Genomic DNA, 23,081 nt, shown 5'->3' on the forward strand with positions numbered 1-23,081 from the left:
GTAGACTCCACTTTCCCATTGACTTTCTCCCATTTCCATTACCTGCCAGCCCAGGCAGCCCCTGCTTTAATCCATCCAAGAAGCAAGGACACACTGTGTGTCAGAATAGTACCAGATGCCAGGGACAGTGATGCTTTTAAATGAGCAGGTGCTCCAGCAGATCAAACTCTGAAGGGGAGAGCTTACCAGATTGTTGAGTAGACATGCACAGACAGAACTAAGTGATGTGGAGTCCAAGACTCCCAGACAGAACAAGGGCATCTCAGAATCCATCAGGGATGTCTCATGCCTCATCTTTTGGGAAGTCTTTCTCAAGAGCCGAACTTGCCACCAAATTCCCTTTGATTTTAAAACCCTTGTAGTTGGGTGTATGCATATGATGAGAAACAAGAAATGAACACCCCCTGCCCTGTTTCTTCCTCCCCAGACTCCAGCATCAGCCTGTTGTAATGAGCTCCCTCTCAGCCCACGGTTAGAGAGTCAAGAGTTAAAGCAGTGATGGGAATTACGCAGACTTGTAACATAGTTCTGATTCAACCACGTCCAGGAAAGTATGACATGGCCCGATCCTGAGCCCTATTTGTAGATACAGAAAGTGAATGTGAAAGAAAGCCCTTTTCTGGTATAAGAAGAAGGCAGTGAAAAGAAATTGACAAAAGTCCTAATAGCCAGATCAGGGTGTGCTCACTCTGCTAGGATCAGGTGGATGTCTGGCTGAAGGGTGCTGAGTGCTGGGTATTGGGACATTTATACACATGGTTGGTCCAGTTTGGAAAACCCAGAGCTTAAGCAAGTGGTGGTGTATCCTCTACTTCAAATGAGCTTCTGCTGGGTGTGAAACCAGATGCTCTGATTAACAAATAAAAATAATAATGCATTGCTATGTAATGCTGTGATACCATACCAACTATGACTGCCCTTACTGTAAATATTGTAATTACTGTTATAGCCTCCATGTTTTAGCATCTGCTATCTTCTGGGCACTGTGATAAGATATTAGAGGGCATCCCTTTATGGAACTCCTCTCCAACCCTTACACGGTAGATCTTAGTAATCTCATTTACCAGTAAGGAAACTGAGGCGCACAGAAACTCAGAAAATTGCCCAGGGTGACAAGGACAAGAACAAGGGGATTATCTTTCAGATCAAATCCCCTGCATTTAACTGCTCTGCTACAAAATAAATAAATAAATAAATAAATAAATACATCCCAGAACATACACATCAGAGAAACAATTTTGTGAGATTGTTTCACTGTATTAGTGAGATTTTTTTCACTGTAGTGAATGCCCAGAATAATTCAGCAACCACAGACTTTCTTTTTGAAAATTGACATCCATCTATCTATCTACTTATCTATCTATCTATCATGCCCTGTATCTCAAGGGTGTGCCTAGCAAATAGAAGGTACTCAATCAGGATGCTCATAAACCAAAGTTGGAGAATGCCCCTGTAGTGTTCACTGCCTTATCTCCCAAACCTTGCACAAGCCTGACACATAGTAGGTAGTCAGTTTAAACCGAATTGCGTTGAAATTACAGTCCAGCTTTCTGCATCTGGTGATGCCGTTTCTGGTAGATCTTGGATGCTGCAGATCAATCCGCTGTCGGTTAAATTCAGAATGAGGGATCTGGAACCTCTGATGCCGACCGCGATTGTAATCAACTGAATTTGAAGCTCACCCTACCCCCGTCTCAAGATTCTCTGTTATGTCTAGGTCCTCAACAGAACTAAGGTTGTGTTTGTCCCAGAATTATTTTGAATGTCGAACTATGTAGTGTTTTACTGAAACAGCATGTTTCTTTGGGTTTTTATTCGTTCAGCTAAGTGGTGATTTTTTTTTTCTTTTTTTAAAACAATGAACAAACTTAGAGCCACAGTGAAAATTGGTGTTTTCCAACAGAGGCAAGATTTATTTTCATTTATTTACAAACTGTTTCACCTGGATGTCTCCGGAGATGCAAACATTTTATTTGTCTCAACAGCCTTCGGAATCAGGGTGTTTAGTCATGACATAGTTTTGAATATAGAACTGTCATTGCTTAATGAAAGTCTTTAAATATCTCCAGAATATGATTTTTTTGGTACTGTGCTGTAAATTGTGATTCGTCGGGGTAATCAGGATTAAAATTGCACTTGGCGGAAAGCATTGAGAACTTCCATTCAGCTCCCAGAGTACTGGGAAGGGGACTAGGTTTTCCATAAAGGCACGCCCCTCCTTCCTAGCCACCCCAAATGAAAGCTGGGTCATTGTCAAGCTCTTAACATGACAAGCTTGGTTTTGAGAACATCAGCTTAAGGGAAAAAGTGAGCATTTCTTTGAAATGTAAGATAATCTTTTCCATTTAAATAAGCAGCACTTTTTAACAGCCCAAGTAACTAGAATGTGGGAGGGTTCTAGTGGTTTCTGTGTTATTTCATGTTGCAGTTCACGAAAGGCTAGTTTCACCTCTGAATTGAAAATGCATTGGTGTTCATTCCTAAGTTGAGAGGATATAGTGAAGGGTTTTGAGTCAGCAAGACACCTACTGTCAGCATCTCCTGTGATTCCACTTAGGTGGAATCAGGTGATGGAAGTCTTGCTGTGCCCAAGGTCTTTGGACTCCAGCCACCAGGTCTCTGGGCTGAAATTCTGGTTGGACAAACTGGATTTGGGAGCAACACTGTGGTTTGCTCTGTCCCACCCATACTTTTGCATCTTGGAAAAAAGCTTCCAGAGGGATTTCTCTCAGCATCAAGTGGCTGGAGGAGAAATGCCTCAAGTTGCCAAACGCAGTCAGGGGGTCAGTGCACATCTATGCTGATTTGAAAAGGTGCTCCTGGGCTGATGGTCAGACTCTGCCTTTTATCCATCCCCCAGCTGCCCTCAGTGACTTTGGTGACCAGTGTTTGAGCATGTTTAGCCTCTTGCCCCATATCCGCTCTTGAATCCCCTTGAAGAGCCAAACCTGCCTATGACAGATGCTGCCACTTCCACTCAGGATGTGGAATGTTGGATGGCTTGGCTCACCTATGGCCTAGAGTCCATTATTCTACAGAACGGGGTCCCAAAAGCCAAGATCCTAGGAACTCAAGAAGGAAATTGATCCCTCCTATCAGTTGGCTTCATGGAGGGGAGGAGAGCGTGGGAAAGGCGCAGAAGCAGAGCATCATTTTACCTTTCTGCAAGCTTTCCTGTCCTATCTTTGAAGGCACTCACGAACAAGGGATGGTGAGGAGGAGGGATAAAGGGGAAAAGGGTCCTGTTTCTCTAAAGCTGTATTTGGACTCACCATAGAGAAGCTGTAGAGAGCCCATTCTCTTGACTTATAACTAAATCAGAGGACCCCCAACTATCAACTCTATTTTATCCAGTGGTTGGATGAAACCTGCAGATGTGAGGTTTCATTTTTTAATTTTTTTTTTCTGGTCTTTCCAGTGTTTAAAAAAAAATAGAATGAGTTGTCAGCTCTTAAATCTGAGATCATCTTATTGAAAAGTGTATGATGTCAGTTTCCCTTGGTTACGTAGAAGCCGAGGCAGCCCTAGGTTGACATGTGGCTGTGATGGTGTAGACCAGCGTTAACAGGACGTTCTGTGAGGAAGGAAATGCTTCCTCTCTGAGCTGTCCAATCTAATAGCCGCTAATCACATGTGGCTCTTGAGAACTTGCAATGTGGCTAGTGAGAAACTAAATGCTTAGTCTTATCTAATTTTAATTGATTGAAACTCGAATTTGCCACATACAGCTCGTGGCTGCCTCATCAGATAGTGCAGGTTTAGTTTAGAGCTGCGGGGCAAGTGCTACATTTGGATAGGGCACGCCCCCTGCAAATCTCTGTAGCTCCCACCTGCTTTCCGGCCTGCCCTCCCCTAAATGCTAGAGCCTTTCACATCTATTAATAAGCACAGTGTTGAAATAGCGTATTTTCTGAAGCTAAATACTTTGAAATATCTGCCACTCCCCTCACCATGCGCTCAGCCCTTTCTCTCTTTTCATTTAAACATCTTGATCCTATACCCCCAAAAGACCCATTCGCACTGAAATCCAGGAGTATCGTTATTAAAACTGTCTCCCCTCAAAGTGAAACCCTCTCTGCATGAATTCGTTCCTTGATCCCAATTATTCGCTTCTCGGAGCTCTGCAAATGACTTCCACAAAGTCAGCTGGGTAGGGAAATCGTTCCCATGTCTAGACCCGTCCCTTCTCCGTACTGAAGCTGAAGATACAGCAGGCGATTAGGAAAGTGAGCCCATTAACCCTACTGAAGCTGAGCCTGATATCCACATAAAGAGAGAAAGAAAAAACAGCCGACCCCATGCAACTATTTCCAAATGCTGCACCGCAGGGGCTGGCTCCATCTTTCCGAGTTTGGCCAGGTGTCCCGTCTTTATGCAGACCTGGACAGATCTGGGCATCCACCATCCCTTCCACTGCCTTCTGGAAAACTATTCCCATTCCAGGAATGCCTTTTTAGAGCCAGCAGCAGCCCAGTTGGAAGCAGAGAGTGGAACTGTGGGCTGCAAAGACCAGAGGTCAACTGGTCCCACCACTCCATTTGAAGAGAAAGAGACTCCCTTAGGGAGTTCCTTTCGTGGCTCAGCGGAAGCGAATCTTACTAGCATCCATGAGGACTCAGGTTTGATCCTACGCCTTGCTCAGTGGGTGAATGATCCAGCGTTGCCATAAGCTGTGGTGGAGGTTACTACACACGCAGCTTGGATCTCGTGTCGCTATGGCTGTGGTGTTGGCCAACGGCTACAGCTCCAATTCGACCCTTAGCCTAGAAACTTCCATAAGCCATGGGTGAGGTCATAAAAAGACCAAAAAAAAAAAAAAATTACCCTGGAAAAGTGACTTGCCTGCAGCCATAGGAAAATTTCACAGAAGAACCTGGGCAGAAAATGGGTCTGTTGACTCTTACTCCAATGCTGTATTTATCATCTACTCTGTTCCTAGGTTAGCAGGCAGAAAATGAGAGAAAGTGAAGCCAGCTTCTCTGTCCTGCCCATCCCATCATCCCTTAATCTCCAGCATTTTTCCCAAGGGAACATTCCACCTTCAGCATGGGGACCACACCCACCCTTTCTAGAACCTTCCAATCCTGCAGCCACAGCTTGAGGCATGACCACCCCAGTGCCCCCAACAAGGGGCTGTCCAGTCAGAGGGCAACCTGGGCAGAGATGAAATTTTGCGCCATTGCTCCCAGCTGCCAGAGGTGACCAGAAGTCCAACAAGGGACCCCTGCCCATCTCTAAGCCCAAATAGCCGAAGGCTTAGATGGTCCCCAGCTCCCTGACAGAGTCCATCTGAGACAAATAGCCGCGGGTAAAAGCAAAGTCCCTCTGACATCTCAGCCCAAGGGCAGAGCCCCTTTCCTGCCCCCTGTGTGGCTGTTTCTGCTCACGGCTCTGGCGTGGCTTCGTTCCAGACGGTCCAATGAGAAACAGTTCGTGTGTTTAGCTGCAGAGCTGATGCGTAGTGTGCAGAAACGGACAAAAGCACACCTGCCTGGTGAAACAGTTTTACCCTATAAGTGGACACTTCTTCGGGACTCTTTGTCCCTGCGTAATGATAATGGGGGCGGCAGCAGGGGGGGGAGCACTGAATAATTTTTAACCGTTTAAAGACATTGTTTGAATGGTATGTTCCTGGAGCATGTCTTAGCCAGTGACCGCCCTTCAGGAGGTGCAGGGTGGGAAGAAGACTTGACCCACATAGCACCCCAATGCCATTAAAATACTTTGATGGATGGATGGATTGATAGAGCACGTGTGTGATAAACAAACATTATGTATTTTGGTTCCCATTGCTAAATTAATCTCTTTGGTTTAGAGACTGAAAATTGGCCTCTGCGAGCCAAATCCCGCCCCCGAATATGGTTCAGTTGTGACTTTTGTTCCTTAAGGTGATTCGGTCACCCGTATCGATAAACAAGGCGATTTCATATAAAAGTTCTAGATGTTTGGCTTTCTCTTTAACAAAAGGGGGGATGGTGTTCCCGTTGTGGCACGGTGGAAACGAATCCGACTAGTAACCATGAGGTGGCGGGTTCGATCTCTGGCCTCACTCAGTGAGTTAAGGATCCGGCATTGCCATGAGCTGTGGTGTAGGTCCCAGATGCGGCTCGGATCCTGTGTTGCTATAGCTGTGGTGTAGGCCAGACACTAGCTCCAGTTTGATCCCTAGCCTGGGAACCTCAATGTGTCGAGGGTGCGGCCCTAAAAAGCAGGAAAAAACGCGGGGGTGGGGGGGAGAGACTGGCAGCACTGCACCCACATTCCAGCACAGCCACTGTCCTTTGAAACAAGAGCGATGGTCCCGTGTAGTAGTGCTGTGTGTACCAAGGTCCCCGCACAGCCCCCTTCCTCTGCTGTCAAGCCTCACTCCTGTGGGCAATTAACTTTGTACTCCTGGGTCAGCCCAGAGGGCTGCGGAGCATGGAAATGTATTTTTTATCTAAAGATGCAAGAGCGTGATGACCCTTCCCATTGGGAAACGCATCTCTTCCTTCCGTAAGTAATTCCTGAGTCGTCCTGTGTGCCCATCGCTGGACTAGGCCCCGCCGACTCTGCGGCGGGGTAGAGGGGGACCAAGGCGTGTTCGCCACTCTCTCTTAGCATCTTCTTCATGGGGATTTAAAGAGCCTTCTTCTTCTTCCTCTCTTCCCGCCTCAAGTACAGCCGAGGTGGAAGTGTCTGTTTCTCTTCCTCCCAGCTGCAAACGCATCTGTCCAGTTAGGTAAGTCTGAGGTCATTCTGTCACCTCGCACCCCCCCGCCGACCAGCCCAAGGCAGACACTTGGACACACTGGAAAACGCCTGGCTTCTAAATAATGTCGTAGACAAGGTTGATTGTCCAGGCTCCCAGTTTATAGATGATGAACTAGAGGTAGCAGACTGAGGCCGTCTCATTCATGGTGTTTAAGGTACGTTTTGCAATTATATTGGCCATTGGGAGGCAGTTGAATCAGCGTGAATCACCACTCCGATGATCTCAACGAATGAGTAAGGAGTTCTTTGGCATCCAGGGACCCAAGACCCTGGAGCACCGTGAAAACTTACGCCGCAGGCCAAGTCTAGCAGGGGTGGGATTTGAAAAGTCCTCTTTCCCTTTTGCTCTTCCACGTTTTACGTTTATTTTGCAGGCATCTTTTTTTTTTTTTTTTTTCCTTTTAACGCCGAGGCTCTGCTGGGTGGAAGGAGATGAGTTTCTGCCTGTCATAATATGAATATATAATGAAGGAAGAGCCAAACACTGGCCCTTTTGTTACAGAATCTGTATCATCCAAGGCCCGAATTGGCGGCTGATTGTTTTTATTTATTTCTGTAGGTTTTACATGACACCTGGAGACCATTTAAAATGTTGCTTGGCGGTGAGAGCTCTGTGTTTAAAAATAACGCTCGCTCAGTGCCAAATCACTCTCGAGTCGGGTACAAATATTGAGACAAAAACCCCAGCTGTTATTGCTTTGGCTGCTAATTTGAGGTGTCAAATGAGAGCCCGACTGCTATACGTCAGTGAATAAGGCCCCTTGTGAGGTCATTATGTTTTCTAACAGTTGAGAGTAATGGACTAATCAGTGCAGCATCAGTTGTTTTCATTATATGCCCACACAATGGTTATGAGCTTTAATTTAAACGGTCCGCAGGGAGATGAAGGAAATCAGTAACACACAGCACCCGGGATGGTCCAGGAGGGCAGGTACCATCAGCAAGATGGCGCCCACCCTCCTCTCCATCCTCTCTCCCTCCATCTCTCATCCTTCCGGCCCCGCCTGACCTCGGAGTCTCACGGTCTGCTCCAAACAGGCAAAAGATGAGCTTGGTTAGGGAGCACATCTGGACGCTTAAGTTCTTTCAGAAAACACCCCAATCAGCCAATCCGACCGTCAGGGCGGCTTTGGGCAACACTGCACCCCGTCGGCCAAACCTGGACCTCGGAAGGTGTGGAGCCACAGTTGCCCTGTCCTCTGCCACTCCCCGAGGTGTCTCTGTTCCTTGGTCAAGAGGAGGGTCGGTGATGCTCTTACTTTGAGCAGCCTTGACAGCAAGGCCAACACCAGGGCCCCTGCCACATCAAAGCCGGGGGGCCAAGTCTAGCTCTAACATATAAGATTCACCTCCACCTTGGGACAGCAGGGAAATTGGACGGCCGACATCTGTCGAAGACAATCCTGTAAAGGCAGTTTTGTGTAATGGGCCCTGGTGTCACACTTTCCTGGATTTGAATATTGGTTCCACAACTATAGTAGAGTCATGTGATCAGGGCTGAATTTGCTGATCTCTTTAGGATCCAAATGGAAATGGCAAGAGTATCTCAGAGTTGTTGGGAGAATTAAATGAGATACGTGCACATAGCAAAAGCGTAATCAATAGCATCAGTATTATTGTTGTTACTATATGGCCATCTTTATTGGAAGGTCTTGGCAGCTCATCTCGAAGTGCCATCTCTTATTAGTCCAGTTCCTTAGGGGAAAAGAGAGAGTTCATGGGAGAACCTATAACATTCAGTTTAGGTTTCTCGGAGGATGCATTATTGTACGTTATTCTTCTTGACTTTCAGAGTTTCCTAGAACCACCAGCCAAATCAGAGCAGGGCATAGCTGGGTAAGAAAGGCACATTCAGCCTTGATAGGAAGGAAAGCATCAGGGAGCATCATCCAAAAATGACTGACTCAGCGCAGTTGGGAGGGACCCTGGTCTAGGAAAAGAGGCTTGGGGATGCCTCTCTCAAGCTCGGTGGGCCCAGTGGCATTTAGTGTGTGCTCTCCCATGGCCAAATCCCCAGAGATGCTGCTTACACACATTCTGATGGGCCGAGCTAGCCGACTGCTTTCACATGCCCAGGAGCATGCAAAGGGGCTTGGTCGTCGTAGTAGGTACCATGATTGATTCCTGGCACCATGATGGCTGCCAATCATCAGTCTCCCAACAAGACCAAGACAAGCCAGTCCTGATTTGACATGCGAGCCAAAGAGAGCAGACACCTGAAAGATCTGAAGTGCCTTCCATTTCATTCCTCCCTCCCTAACTGAGTCAGGAAGAGAGAGAGGGACAAGTGAGTCCCTGAGACCCTCCCGTTGAGCTCCACGTGCTACCAGAATCCTCCGGTGCTTTTCATGCCCTGTGCCACCAGTCTAGGTAGTTCCCACACGGTCCAGCCACAGTGTTTGCACTTAGCTGCTCTTTAGGAAATGATTCTGCCTGCTTGGGTGGTGCCCACTCCTATGAATTCAATATAGGCACTGTTGAGGTGCTAACATCTTCCTGGCTCAGCATGCTGGCCATTGGGCTCTCAAGTTTTAAGTCCAAGTCAGGTTCACTTTAAAAAGACATCCTGGAGTTCCCATTGTGGCTCAGCAGAAACGAATCTGACTGGGATCCAAGAGGACACAGGATCGATCCCTGGCTTTGCTCAGTGGGTTAAGGATCGGTGTTGCTGTGAGCTGTGGTGTAGGTCAAAGATACGACTTAGATCTGATGTTACCGTGGCTGATACAGGCCAGCATCTATAGCTCCAATTCGACCCCTAGCCTGGGAACTTCCATATGCCGCAGGTGCAGCTCTAAAAAGACAAAAATAAAATAAAGTAAAATAAAATAAAATAGAATAGAAGAGAATAATATCCCATTGCCATGGCTGCTGAGGATCCACCAACAGTCTCCTTCCCCGGGACCCTGAAGAAGGGAACTACCATATTTATCTAGACTTAAAGAAGAGTCAGCCTGCCTTGAGATGGGATGATTGGGCCAGTCTACTAAGAGGATCTCTCTGAATCAAGGTGTCTGGATCCCCACCTGTATGGAGGGGAAGAGGGGGGTTCCAAGAGCACCTCGGGAAGCTTGGCACAGAGGAAGACCACAGTGGCACTTACTGTGGATGCCTGGCTTTGCAATTATGTGATACATGCTCGCAGATAATATTGCTGCATTAGAGCCAATTACATAGTGTTATGGACACACAACACGCAGATTATACCCAGAGCCAGGAAAGCACAGCGTGATAAAGTGATGACCTAATCGGAGGAGACAGAGGGAAATGTCAGCCTTATTAAGGTTGCCAGGGTGGCATGGCTGCAGCTGGACTTCGCTCCTCCAGATCCAGGATGGCTCTCTTGAGCAATGCCAGCAGGGCCATACTTTAGCACTCGGCAGAGATCAGTGGGGAGCCAGGGGCAGAAATCAAGTCAGGCCTGTCCAAGAGGGATTACAGCCACCTCCACAGAGGGCTGCATACTATTTCAGAACTTGGGCCTCATCCTACACAGAAAAGAGACCAAACTGCTCGTGTCCTCCACACATGAAGCCTTCAGGCCCAGAGGCAGCGGTGTGCTGCCTGCACACTCAGGTAGAGGCCCTGTCTTTGGCCATTTCCCTCTCTCAGGAGTTCTCCAGCTTGAATTTGCATGGGAGCCCTTTCATTCATTGAAACACACAAAGCTGGAGTTCCTGCTTCATGAGAGCCAGGCGGGGCCTGAAACCGTGCATTTCTAACAAGTTCCCAGGTGATGCTGCAGGTCTGGGGACCACACTTTGAGACCCACTGCCCACGTTCATTCCCACCCACTCCGAGATGGATTCTCCTGCCCTGTTTCTGGAACAGGGCCTTCTAGGCTTGGATTCCAGCCCAGCGTTGCAGGTTCTGGGATCAGTGTGACCCAGCTGCCCAGGTGGGAGCCTGGGCTGGGAGTCAGAAGTGTGAGTTCCAGAGGAGACCACCTCCTTTTTTTTTTTTTTGTCTTTTTAGGGCTGCACCTGTGACATAGGGAGGTTCCCAGGCTAGGGGTCAAACCTACCTTCCCATAGATACTAGTTGGGTATCCGGCAATGCCGGATCTTTAACCTGCTGAGCGGGGCCAGGGATCAAACCTACATCTCTATGGATACTAGTTGGATTTGTTAACCACCGAGCCATGACAGGAACTCCGAGACCACCTGTTTTGAGTCCCAGCCCTACCACTTTGCCATGTGGGCCTTCCTGCCAATGCTTTTTAGTTTCTCTATTTAACTTTTGAAGGCAACTGTCCTAATCCCCCCGCCCTCTTCCCTAGCAGTTACACAATTGATTCACCCAGCATATCACAGCTCATCGCTGGCAAAGGCCGGACCGGAACTGCCCCATTCTAGAGCAGCCAGGAGGCAGCAAACATTGTTTATAAAAAACCAGTTAGTAAGTATTTTAGGCTCTCAGGCCATATGGTCTCTGTTGCAACTACTCAGCCACTGTAACGTGGAAGCAGCTGTAGACAGTACACAAACAAATGGGGGAAGTGTGTTCACGAAAACAGGCTGCATTGGATGAATGGGCTTTGGCCTGTGGGCAGTAGTTAGCCAGCCCTGGAACAGGCTGCTCTGTGTTCCTCTACTTCACACATCCGTCATGACTAGGAGGCCTTGTCCTGCCTCGGTCGCCCAGGATTTAGCTGAGAAGCACGGAAACACCCACTTTTTCAGGGCACCAGAGCTCAGTTTGGCCATTAGGGGAGGAATAGTCAGTGCACAAATCTCCCAGTGCCCTGGAAAGACATTTAATGCCTCCTTTCCAGTGCTCACAAGCAAGAGAGTGTGGAGGTCCATTGGTGGAAGTGAATGATTTGTCCAAACAGATGATTGTCCAAACAGATGATTTTATAATGTGGGAAATGATCCCTTTTCATTGGGTGTTTATGCTCCAGTTATGGCAAAAGAGAAGAGTAACTAGGCAGAATACAGGTTAGTCTCAACAGAAATACAGAGGTGGGTTGGGGCTCAGAGAAATGGAGGTGGATGGATGGACTGACTATCTTTTAAATCCCATGGGGGGTGGGGGGAGAAATTGCCTTAATTTCCAGTTCATGCAGAAATGCCCATTCCGTAGCTTGCCATGGTGCAAAAAGGCGGAGGCCAGAACAGCTCTGAAGTTTCATAGAATTAATGCAACCCTGAACTTGAGCTTAAATCCTAATGGAAAATGCTAAACTGAGAGCATTTCCTTGGGGGGGAAAAAAGCCTTCCAACCTGGGTTACTTGGGGTAAACCATATTTTCTCAAAATATCTCCAAAGGAACAGAGCAGTGACATTGAAGCTAGATTTTGGAACTAGGAAAACTCTTCCTAGAGAGGGAGATAAACAAGATAAGGTTGGGGTTCTCATTGTGGCTCAGTGGTGATGAACCCAAATAGTATCCATGAGGACATGGGTTCAATGCCTGGGTCCACTCAGTGGGTTAAGGATCTGGCGTTGCTGTGAGCTGTGGTATAGGTCGAAGACACGGCTGGGATCCTGCGTTGCTGTGGCTGCGGTGTAGGCTGGCAGCTGCAGCTCCTATTCAACCTCTTGCCTAGGAACTTCTGTATGCCACAGGTGTGGGCTTAAAAAAATAATAATAATAAGATGAGGTTGATGTGGTCCCTGTAGCTTAGGCTTGGCCAGCCATGTGATGGGGCGGAAGTGGGCCATCACTCAGACCACACCATTGGGGTTTTTTCTGCTGGTGAATTTTTAAGCAAGTTTCTAGACCAAGAGGCCATAGGAGGCTTGTGCACGTATTTCCAGCCCTGGATCCCTGAGTGGAGATGACAGAGAGTATCTCTGTGAGAATAACAACCATGCTCCGAGAACAAGGAGGCAGTGGGCAAGTTGGGAGAAATTGTGGTATAAAGACAGAACAGCTCATGTGCTACCCTTATGGCCTCAAATTACTCATCTATAAAATGAGGATAATAATTTCAACCTCAGAGCGCTTCAAGTACCAAATAAGATGAATGTGAAAGTGTGTCGTAAACCATAAAGGATAAACAAACACAAGCTACAGTCATAACAGCGAGTCATTACTGATCATTGCCTGCAAGCCGGGCCGTATGCTCGCAAGGCTGCTTTCCATGTTTCAAAGGCAAGAGGATCAGCTGTATAGTGTCCCCCCAACGAGGTCTGTGTGCTCATTCCGGGCCCTTCTGAATCGTAAGCTTATGTGGCAAAGGGAACTTGGCAGGTAGGATGAAGAATCCTGAGATGGGCAGCTATAACAAAGAACAAAATCATGCCATTTGCAGCAACCTGGATGGAACTAGAGACGCACATTCTAAGGGACGTCCGTCAGAAAGAGAAATACCATATGATATCACTTGTATCTGGAATCTAATATATGGCACAAATAAATCTTTCCACAGAAAAGAAACTCATGGACTTGGGGAACAGACTTGTGGTTGCCGAGGGGAAGCGGGAGGGAGTGGGGTGGACTGGGGGTTTGGGGTTAGTAGATGCAAACTATTGCCTTTGGAATGGATAAGCCATGGGATCCTGCTGTGTAGCCCTGGGAACTCTGTCTGGTCCCTTGTGATGGAGCGTGATAATGTGAGAAAAAAGAATGCATACATGGATGTGTGACTGGGTCCCCTTGCTGTGTAGCAGAAAATTGACAGAACCCTGGAAACCAGCTATAATGGAAAAAATAAAAATCATTATTTTAAAAAAGAAGAATCCTGAGATGGGAAATGATTGTGGGTTATCCAGTTAGGCTCTAAGTGGCTTCACACGGGTCTTCATAAATGGGAGGCAGGAGAGTCCAGTGAACAGTAGGAAAGGTAATGACAGAAGCGGGAGGTGAGAGGGACACAAGGATGGGGCCAGAAGCCCAGGAAAGAGACAGCTGCAAAAGACAAGGAAATGAGTTCTCCTGCGGATGCCTCCAGAAGCAACGCAGTCCCACAAACCCATTTCAGACTTCCGGTCTCCAACCTGTAGGAGAATAAATGTGTGTTTGCCTTCAACCACAGAGTGTGTGGTAGTCTGTTTTAGCAGCAGGTGACAACCGAGACAGGCATCAGTTCTGGAGTCAGGCTTGTTTGGATTCAAGTCACTGTACCTCCGGGACTTGCTTTGTGCATGGAATGGAGATGATAAAAAGGTGCCTGGCCCATCAGGTGGTGGAATTAAATAAGGTGGGAGTTCCCGTTGTGGCTCAGTGGGTTAAGAACCTGACATAGTGTCCGTGAGGATATGGGTTTGATCCCTGGCCTTGCTCAGTGGATTAAGGATCTGGTGTTGCAGCAAGCTGCGGCTTAGGCCAGGCCAGATGGGGCTCCGATCTGGCCTGGCCATGGCTGTGGTGTAGCCCTGCAGCTGCAGCTCTGATTCGACCCCTAGCCTGGGACCTTCCTTATGCCACAGGTGTGGCCCTAAAAAGACAAAAAGTAAAAGTAAAATTAAAAAATAAATGAGAAGGTGCAAATAGAAGCCTCAGCCCAGTGCCTGCCTGGTGTACAATCAGCTCTCGGTTAATGTGGGCAGTTATTAGCCTCATCTCATTTCATCACCAGGGAAGCTCTGTGAGATCAGGGCTGCTGTTCCCCACATTACAGAGGAAGAAACCTAATAAGATCAAGACAACTTCCTCGTGGTGGCACAGGCCCGAAGTGGCAGAGGCAGAGTCCAAACCAGGTCTTGGCCTTGGTAGCCAGGCTCACCACATCGGGCTTATGACAGTGACACCATCAAATGCCAGCTGCTTGGGCCAGGGCACAAGAACCAGTGAGGGCCCAGTGCTTCCTGCCTGGGCAAAAGCTGCCAAGATTGAAAATCAAATAAATCTGTGTTTATTAGGGAAGTGGAACCTGTAGCTGCCATGGAGCTTGGCGTCCAAGAGGTCCCCAACCCTCTGGGGTTCCTGGGCTGGCCATCCCCACACAGCAAATCATGGAAGTCTGAATACTATGTTTAGTCATTTTGGTTCTGGAATAATTGCTATTATCGTAAATGTTTTATAACCCTCATTACGGCTCACATTTAAATATCAGGGTAGTAATACGTTAATAAGTCATCACTGCCGGCCTGCTGCCAGATGCAGTTACAATCCAGGCCCTGCGTATAACTGCCCTGTATATTCAGCTAAATCAGGGCTGGCTGTGAACTCAGCCTGATGTCGAGTGGCTGGGCGTGTTTGGAAGGAAGCCTCTTTTCTGCAAAGCCTTCATGCTCTTGGCGTCTGAGAGCTGAGGGGAGTGCACAGGTTTTTGTCTGGTAGTGAATCAATGACCCTAACTGTCCACCTGCTTAGGCTAGAATGCTGGGATGGGCTGGAGATGAAGGGAAGGGGTTGGTTCTGCCCTGGAGGCCTCCCCCGTCTGATGGAGAAGGGGTGGGGGCGGGACACTGTCCTCACTCCCGAGTCAGGAGAGCCCGGTCCGATGGGAGTGACACATTCCTCCGCTCTGATGACATTTTGAACACTTCCTGGGTGGATGGAGGTAGGATGGATTCACACACACACGCGCGCGCGCGCGCGATAAACCACATGAAACAAAACAGCTATGTAGATGCAACTTCCTAAAATGCTGAGTATCTGAACTGATGCGTTCATACAGTAAAGCTGCAGAGTGGGCAGAAGCAGGCAGGCAATGCAAATGTGGTTCATTCCTTTTTATCACACTTTAGGCCTAAAATAATGCCAGACAGGGAGTTCCTGTCATGGCTCAGCGGAAACGAATCTGACTAGCATCCATAAGGACGCAGGGTTCGATCCCTGGCCTCGCTCAGTGGGTTAAGGATCCAGCGTTGCCCTGAGCTGTGGTGTCGGTCACAGATGCGGCTCAGGTCTGGTGTTGCTGTGGCTGTGGCTGTTTCACAGGACAGCAGCTACCGCTCCAACGCAACCCCTAGCCTGGGAACTCCCATATGCTGTGGGTGTGGCCCTAAAAAAAAAAAAAAAAGCCAAAAATAAAAAATAAAATAATGCCAGACAAGGGGTGGGTACTGAATAAATGCAGGAACAGGTAGGAGAAAGAATTAGTTCCTGTGCCCTTGGATAAGGCGAGTTCCCCCTGGCCTGGAGGGGTGGGGGGATGCGATCCCTGGAATCCTGCTGTGGACTAGGGTCTCAGCGAGAGAAGAAATCTGTGCAGGGCCCCTTGGGTGGGGTGGGTCTGGGGACCACTACGTGTTGAACAAAGCTCTGGTTGTATTTCCTTTGGGTTGGGGTTGGGAGAGGGGAACAGGCATGACCAGGACAGGTCGACACGCTCTCCACCAGTGTCAGTAACGTGGCAGCCTCCACTTACTGAGCATGTGCTGCTAAACCTTTAACCAGCCTGGGAGGTGGGTACCACTGCCTGCCTCCTTCTGCCAACAAAGAACCTGTGGATAAGCGGTGCTGATATCTTGCCCGAGACTATACAACCAGGGCATCTAAGTTTGCACACTGTGAACCGTGGATGGACCAGGTTACGGAATAGTGGTGATGCACATGATGGAAAATGTTAGAGGGTGTTTTGAGAGGAACACGGTGTGTTTCCCAAGAGCCAAGGGCAAAATAATCTGCTTAACCAGTGAAGGCTTCCCAAGAAAGGCTGCTTCCTGGGCCGGGGGCTGGCTGGCCCGTGACAGCGTAAGAGGAGTGGGGTGGAGAAGGGGGTGTCCAATGTGGCCCTGGAGGAGCACACGGGTAAGGGAGGGCACAGGAGCAAGTGGCCATCATGCAGGAATGTACCAAGCATAGCATCCGACTCTCGCTCTTTGGGATGCCCGAGAGGCAGGTGTGGGTCAGACGGAGGAGACCTCGGCCTGGCCTTGCCACAAATGTAGTCACTGATCTAACCCGCCCAGAGAGGACCTCCTGCTTCGTCACATTTTCCCCTCTTGCAGATGGCCTCCTTGGCTGCCATGCTTGCCCTGGGCATCCATACGGGTCCTTCTAGATGGGTCAGCCCAGGGCTGTGCCTACCTACAGGCTGAGTTCAGTCTAGGTGCAGCCTGATTTCATTTTGGTCCGCTTTTGGAGCTCACATCTTTCTCTTCCCTTTTCTCGGTACGAAGGTACCAGTCTGTAGCGATGCTCCCTGGAGGAGACCCCATCCATGGTCACGGGTGGCCAAAGAAAGAGGAGTCTTAATCCCTGTCCTCACAGAGTTCACAGACGCACTTAAGACAAGATGAGCTGGAAGGGTCAGAAGATGCATGGAAAGTATTCCTGAAGTAGCCTGTCCACCTAGCGTCCTGTGTGAGGCAGTGTGTGTAATGGGCAGAGGAAGGAGTTTGGAGGAAGATAGTGTTGGGTTCAAAGCCCATCGCCTCCACACCTTGACAGCTCTAAGTCCCTGGAAAAGTGATTTAACTTCTGCGAAGCTCAGCCTCCTCATCTGTAACATGAGGATGATGCCTGCCCTCTGGGGTTGTGTGTGACTAAGCAAGATATTGTGGGTCCGTTTCTTTCTCTCTAAAGATGACTGTGGAGTTCCCACTGTGGTACAGTGGGTTGAGGATCTGGTATTGCTGCAGCTGTGGGGTAGAGTCTCATCCGTTACTCCCATTTGATCCCTGGCTCCCGGAACTTCCATATGCTCATATGCTGTGGGTGCCACACAAAAAAAGAAAGAATATGTAACTGTAACTGGCATTGTAGTTGTGAGAATTCGCAAGGTTGTAATGAAGCACTCAGCACTAGGATTCCATAAGAGCAACTTTATTGTTCCAGGTAGGTAAGTACTGAGACAGCAGCAGAGAGGAAAAGGGACCCACCTGTAAAAAGGACTCAGGGATTCTCCTATCATCTGGAGATCCGTCCGCTTGTCTCTAGCTGCTGCACCAGCTGACCCGTGGCTATTGATGAGTGGTCCCCCTGGCCATCGCATCCATCCCTCCCCACCCGCTGTAGGTGTCAGGATGCCCCTGCACGGCTCCCTTGTTGACCTGTCATGCCTCTCTCTCTGCAGCACCCTCAATAACAACAACATCAGCCGCATCCTGGTCACCAGCTTCAACCACATGCCGAAGATTCGAACCCTGTGAGTACATCTCCCACCTGCTCCCCACCTTAGGCAGCCCACAGAGCATCCCTCTAAGCTGCTTGCAAAACCTCACTACTGTAGCTTCCTGCATCCAAATGCATCCTCCTCCCTCTGTTGCCTGAGGGATGTGTTGGTGAGCCGGGGCAGATGCGGGGGAGGGTCAGGGTACCATCCGCTGTCCTGAACCATCATTCTGCTGCAGGCAGGCTCATTGCTCTTCACGCTGAGACTCTCCCGGGACTGTGGAAGTCGTCTTTGTGCTTTCCATCTGGATGGAAGGGTTTATTGGTGTTACCTATGAAACCGGGATATGATGATTCATCATTCGTTTAGCACATGACCTGGACCATTGGCGGTTCTATCGTATTGCCAGGGGTTATGGTCGTTTTCCCCTCTGGGGACTGACCATGGAAGAGAGGTGCTTCTTCCCATCCTCCCAGCCCCCACCCATCACACTTCCTGCTCCCTTGCATCCTGGATGATATTCCAATATTAGAATGCAGGAATTCAGTTCTTTGATCTTTAATGGGTGGGCTCAAGCCTTCCAAAGAATATACTCAGGAGGAAAATCCCCCCGTACTAAGAGCCAGTCTAGTGCCTTTATGACGTGGGAAGTTGCTCTCTACTCTCAGCCAGAAACCCCTTTATAAGTTCTTCTGCTGGGCCTTTTCAAAAGTTCACACGTGATGCTTTTCTTGTGTTGGTGGAGCCTCAGTGGCGTTCACATCACAGTGGTAGAGGCGCGTCAGCCCCCAGGGGGAAAGTGCCTGGCACATCGTAGATAATGCATTGTACTGATTGTTATATGATCATTAGTAAAATCATCATCCTGTGTATCCAGAAATCTGGACTCAAAATACCAAGCAGCCAGCTTATCTCTGGCCCCTGTACCACATGGAATCCACGGAGATGTCAAAATCCTTAGCAAGTGGGGTGCCCTGGACCAGTAGTGTCCACACCGCCTGGAACTTGTTGAAAAGCAAAATTTCAGGTCCCGCTTCAGACCCAGAGCATCAGAATCTTGGGGTGGGGGAGCCCAGCCATCGTGTGTAACCAGCCCTCTGGAAGATTTCGATACTCATAGGATTGGAGAATCCCGACCTTAGTGAGAAAACACCTTATCTCAGGGAGGAATGAAACGAAGCTCAAGAAGCAGTTTCTAAGGAGACAATACTGAGCAACCTAACAGCAGGGAGTCAGGCAGACCTGAGTTCAGATGTGAGCTCTGCCGCTTCCTCCGGGCAAGTTTCTTCACCTGTCTCTTCTTTGCAAACAGTGAAATGAGAAGTGCTTGCCTCAGAGTTGCTGTGGGGATGAAATGCACTCACGAGTAAGGTGCCAGGTCACAATGTCCACTCAACAAACAGCAGTTATTATGTAGAGAGGACCTGAGCTCAGCTTCCATCCTGTGCCCTGTTTCTTTCTTTGGTCCCTCGTGGGATAGCAGAATTCAGCCAGGAAATTCTGTCCCCTTCCTTCCCTTTTAAAAGGAGCTGGTGCAGAAGTTCCTGGTGTGTGGCTCAGCAGGTTAAGAACACGACTCGTAGCCAGGAGGATGCGGGTTCGATCCTGGCCTCGCTCAGTGGGTTAGGGATCTGGCATTGCTGTGCCCTGTGGCATAGGTCGCAGATTCATCTCAGATCCCACATTGCTGTGGCTATGGTGTAGGCTGGCACCTGTAGCTCCGATTCGACCCCTAGCCAGGGAACCTCCATATGCCATGGGTGCGCCCCTAAAAAGAACAAAAGGGGGGCTGGTGCAGAAATGGAGTTTTAAGGAGAAACTATTTGGCTTTCAAAGGCCTCTTCAAAATCCACAGTATATCGAGAATGAGCTCCAGAGGAGAGCGGGGGCCCAGGGCTCCTGGCCAAGAAGCCAGAGGCACACCTCAGGGTTCCCGGCCCGCTTCTCCCCAGATGAGCAGCTTGAATCATAGAAATATGGCTCTCACCTGTGGGGATCAGCGGTCCAGCTTCCACGGGCTGCTCCTCTGTCCTTTCTCCTGCCCCTGCTGTTACTTTCCGTTTCAAAGCACCAATGGCAGAGCTGGGCCGGGTTCCTAGGAGGCAGGGAGCCAGCAAGGTCTGGACCTCGGGCGCTTCGTTTGGGTGCTGTAGGGGTGGGGGAAGGGGGCAGGGGAGGTTTTCCTCCTTGGTTCTGGCGTCATACTTCCCTGTGGTCTTGAACACGCATCTGATGAGTTCAGATCAATCAATCAGTCTCATCTGTTCTCTTTGCTCGCTGCCTGCTGCCATTTTCCCTTTAGTTTAATTTCAGAGATGGCTCCGTAGCGAACTCCCCAGAGACCTGAGCTGCCTAATCCCCCTTCCCTGTAATTAAAGTGTGGTGGGAAAGGGGGGAGCTGGGGACGGGTGCTGGGGAGGGGGAAAGAGGAGAGAGGAAGGAAGTCATAAATGGGATTTCTAAAGGAAAGCTTTTATATTGAATTCAGAAAACCACATTTTATAGAAAATGAACACTGACCCTCTCTAAAAGGATTTGCTGGAAATTTAATTTAGCGTCTGTGGCTAAAAGGCACCTTTTACAAATTGGCATTTGTATTCATTCACCTTATCTCCTGTAAAGGTGGTTTGGCCAACATGCAATATGGTGTTTCCATCAGCAAGACTGCAGAACAACGGACAGGAACCACCAGCCACCTTGGTGCTTCGGTGTTTAAGGAGGAGATGATGGCTTTGAACAGGCAGGGCCTGGGGCTTGGGAAGAGACGTGAGCCTGGAGCTAGTCTCCTCACAGAAAGAATAATCGTGATAGCAGACATTTCTTCGGTGGTTTATGATGTCCCAGGCACACTGAGCCCTTTTCATGAAGTGTTTCAGTCCTCACAATGGCTCTAGGTGGGAGGCACCACTAGCGTCCCCATTTTATAGATGGGAACACTGAGGCCCAGGGTTACATCACCACCCATGGTCAAAGTCAGATTCCAGTACTTGGACATCAGAACGTGAATTCATCCCATTCAGTGGGTGCAAAAGCAGAAGAGCATCAGGTGAGCTGAGGCCGGGGAGACCAGAGCTTCCGCGTGGCGGAAGGGCCACTGGAGGCCAACCCTCTCCCATGTCATTGCCATCATCAAAGCTCTCGAAAGTAACTAAAAGAAGAAATTGCTCAGGAAAATTAGCATTACTCCTGGCAGTGTCTGGGCTCAAGTTGCAAGTTCATCGTGCTTCTTTTTTTTTTAATATCCGTGGTTGGGGTGATGCTGCTCAAAGCGGTCTCCCAAAGAGGATGCAAAGGGCAACTTGAAAGACTGCCCAGTTCCACTCTGCAGCCTTTCTGCTGGGTGAATTCCAGGAGGGGAGCCCTGAGCCTGTCCTCCACCCTGGGCTTTTGACAAGAGCCTTCTCATGGCTTTAAAGGCAGTTTGGGTGACCTCTTTTCTTTCTACGGTCCTACTTGGGAGAGGAGACATTCCCACAGAAGCAGACAAAAGGATAAGGGACTTTGGTAGCCGGTTAAGAAGAGAGCTGGCTTGGGGCTGGCCAGCGAGGATTAAGCAAGAACCAACCTAATACAATCTTCCAAAAGGAAAACCTCTGACACTCTGATTATCCCAGAAATTAATCAGCTCAAGGATCTGACTTACCTAAGCCTCATTTTTGTTATTCTATTGATCTCTTACCCCTGATTGGAACGGATGGGAATTTGTTTGCATTGATTCACCTCATTTCCTTAGTTTCTCTGTCTGAGTTCCAAGGAGAGCAACTGCCTTTCCTAATACAAGCCAAACCCAGAGTTCCCACTGTGGCTCAGTGGGTTAAGAACCTGACTAGTATCCATGAGGATGCAGGTTTGATCCCTGGCCTCGCTTAGTGGGTTAATGATCCAGTTTTGCTGCAAGCTATAGCATAGGTCACAGATGCGGTTCAGTTCAGTTCTGGTGTTGCTGTGGCTGCGGTTTAGGCCAGCAGTTCCAGCTCCAGTTCAACCCCTAACCTGGTAACTTCCGCAAGCTGCAGGTGTGGCTGTAAGAAGGAAAAACAAATTGAAAAAAAAAAAAAAAAAAAAAAAAAAGCAACAACCAAACTCATTAAAAGGCACACACACAGAACTCTGGCACTTCAGCCTGTGCCACTGCAACCCACCTCTGCTCTGCCTTGTCACCGAGAACTGATCCACTGCCACCACTTTCCCAGGCAAGCTTTATACCTGGTGGTGGATTCCTGGCCATGGACTCCCTCCCCCCTCCCCAGTCTGAACAGCTCACTGATGGGTCAGAAGACAGACCATTTTCACTCATGCTGCCATGTCCCAAGAAGTGCCGGGGCAGAAAAGGAATTCCCTCCTCCCTTTAATGTCCTTTAGGAAGAAGTAACCAGCTCCAAGTCCACCACCAGGCCCTTCTCTGTCCTTGGCACAAGTGGTTGTCTTTCTTAAATATACGGAGGTCTTGCTTTGCTTCTTAGAATGGAGGTCCTTCCCCACCCCCACCCCAGCTTAGGATTTTTTCCCCTTCCCATTCCTACCTGTGGCACCTCTTGCTGGAGGGCCAGACCGGGTGGAAGCCAGGCTGGCTTCCAGAGCACAGGGACCTGCGCTTTGACACTCAGAGGGGAGAATGGCTAGGGGCCCATGACAGACACAGCATCTTGGTCCCAAGAGCCTAGGAAATTGCCTTTGACCTTAGAGTATTGGCTCTGAGCTACAAAAAGAAAATTATACCATCGAAATTAATCAGTTTTAAAGACAATCATTTTAAAAATATGTTTTCAATTTTTTTTTTTTCAGTAGAAACAAAATGACCTTCTAGGTGGGAGAGGGGTTCGTTTGGTCCATCCGGTATGATGGGATCTGGCCTGCCCAGAGCTTGCTCCCGTGCCGTGGGAGAGACTCTGCAGGGAGGCAGCACAGATTAGCTGCCCTTGGCCGATGTTTAGCGATGCTGACCTTACACTAAGTGGAGTGTGCTCAAGAGCCCTTCAGCTCTCTCCATGTCAGGCGCGGAGGTAGCCCGGGCCATGGCTTTGGGCTGCCACTCAGTATTAACGGGCATGACACAGAGGGCTTGCAAGTTCCCAGATACTGCTGGCTGAGGAACACATCCAGAATGGGGCATTTAAGATGTGCCACAGAAAGTCCAGTGTGTGATAAGCGAGCATGACTAGAATTCACCTGCCGCCACTTCTCATGGCCTCTGTTTGAAGGACGTGTGGAGGTTGGAAACCCCTGCCTCGGGAACCTTGGCGAAGACCCTTTAGGACCGCCTGGATATGCCTAGGTCGCCCCCAGTGAATGGAAAGGAAGTTCAGTTTAACCAGAAGGGATTCCCCTCAGACGAGGAACGCGCAGCTCCCTCTTGAGAATCGTAACTCACGCCGG

At 48.9% G+C, this 23,081-nt stretch overlaps 1 protein-coding gene across 19 annotated transcripts in view; it reads left to right on the forward strand.

Annotated features, from left to right (window-relative positions):
- The window catches only part of SLIT3 (slit guidance ligand 3), a 914,676-nt gene that overhangs the window by 733,593 nt on the left and 158,002 nt on the right, over positions 1–23,081 (forward strand). For all 19 annotated transcript variants that reach the window (XM_085001790.1, XM_085001791.1, XM_085001793.1 and 16 more), the window contains one exon: positions 17,667–17,738. In XM_085001790.1, the coding sequence (XP_084857916.1) occupies positions 17,667–17,738 (72 nt within the window). The remainder of the gene's footprint in view (positions 1–17,666; positions 17,739–23,081) is intronic.

This window comes from Sus scrofa, chromosome 16, assembly GCF_054392235.1.
Source record: "Sus scrofa isolate SSC_HxYL_T2T_F1_AM1 chromosome 16, Sscrofa_HxYL_maternal_Yorkshire_Landrace_v2.0, whole genome shotgun sequence".
NCBI lineage: Eukaryota > Metazoa > Chordata > Mammalia > Artiodactyla > Suidae > Sus > Sus scrofa.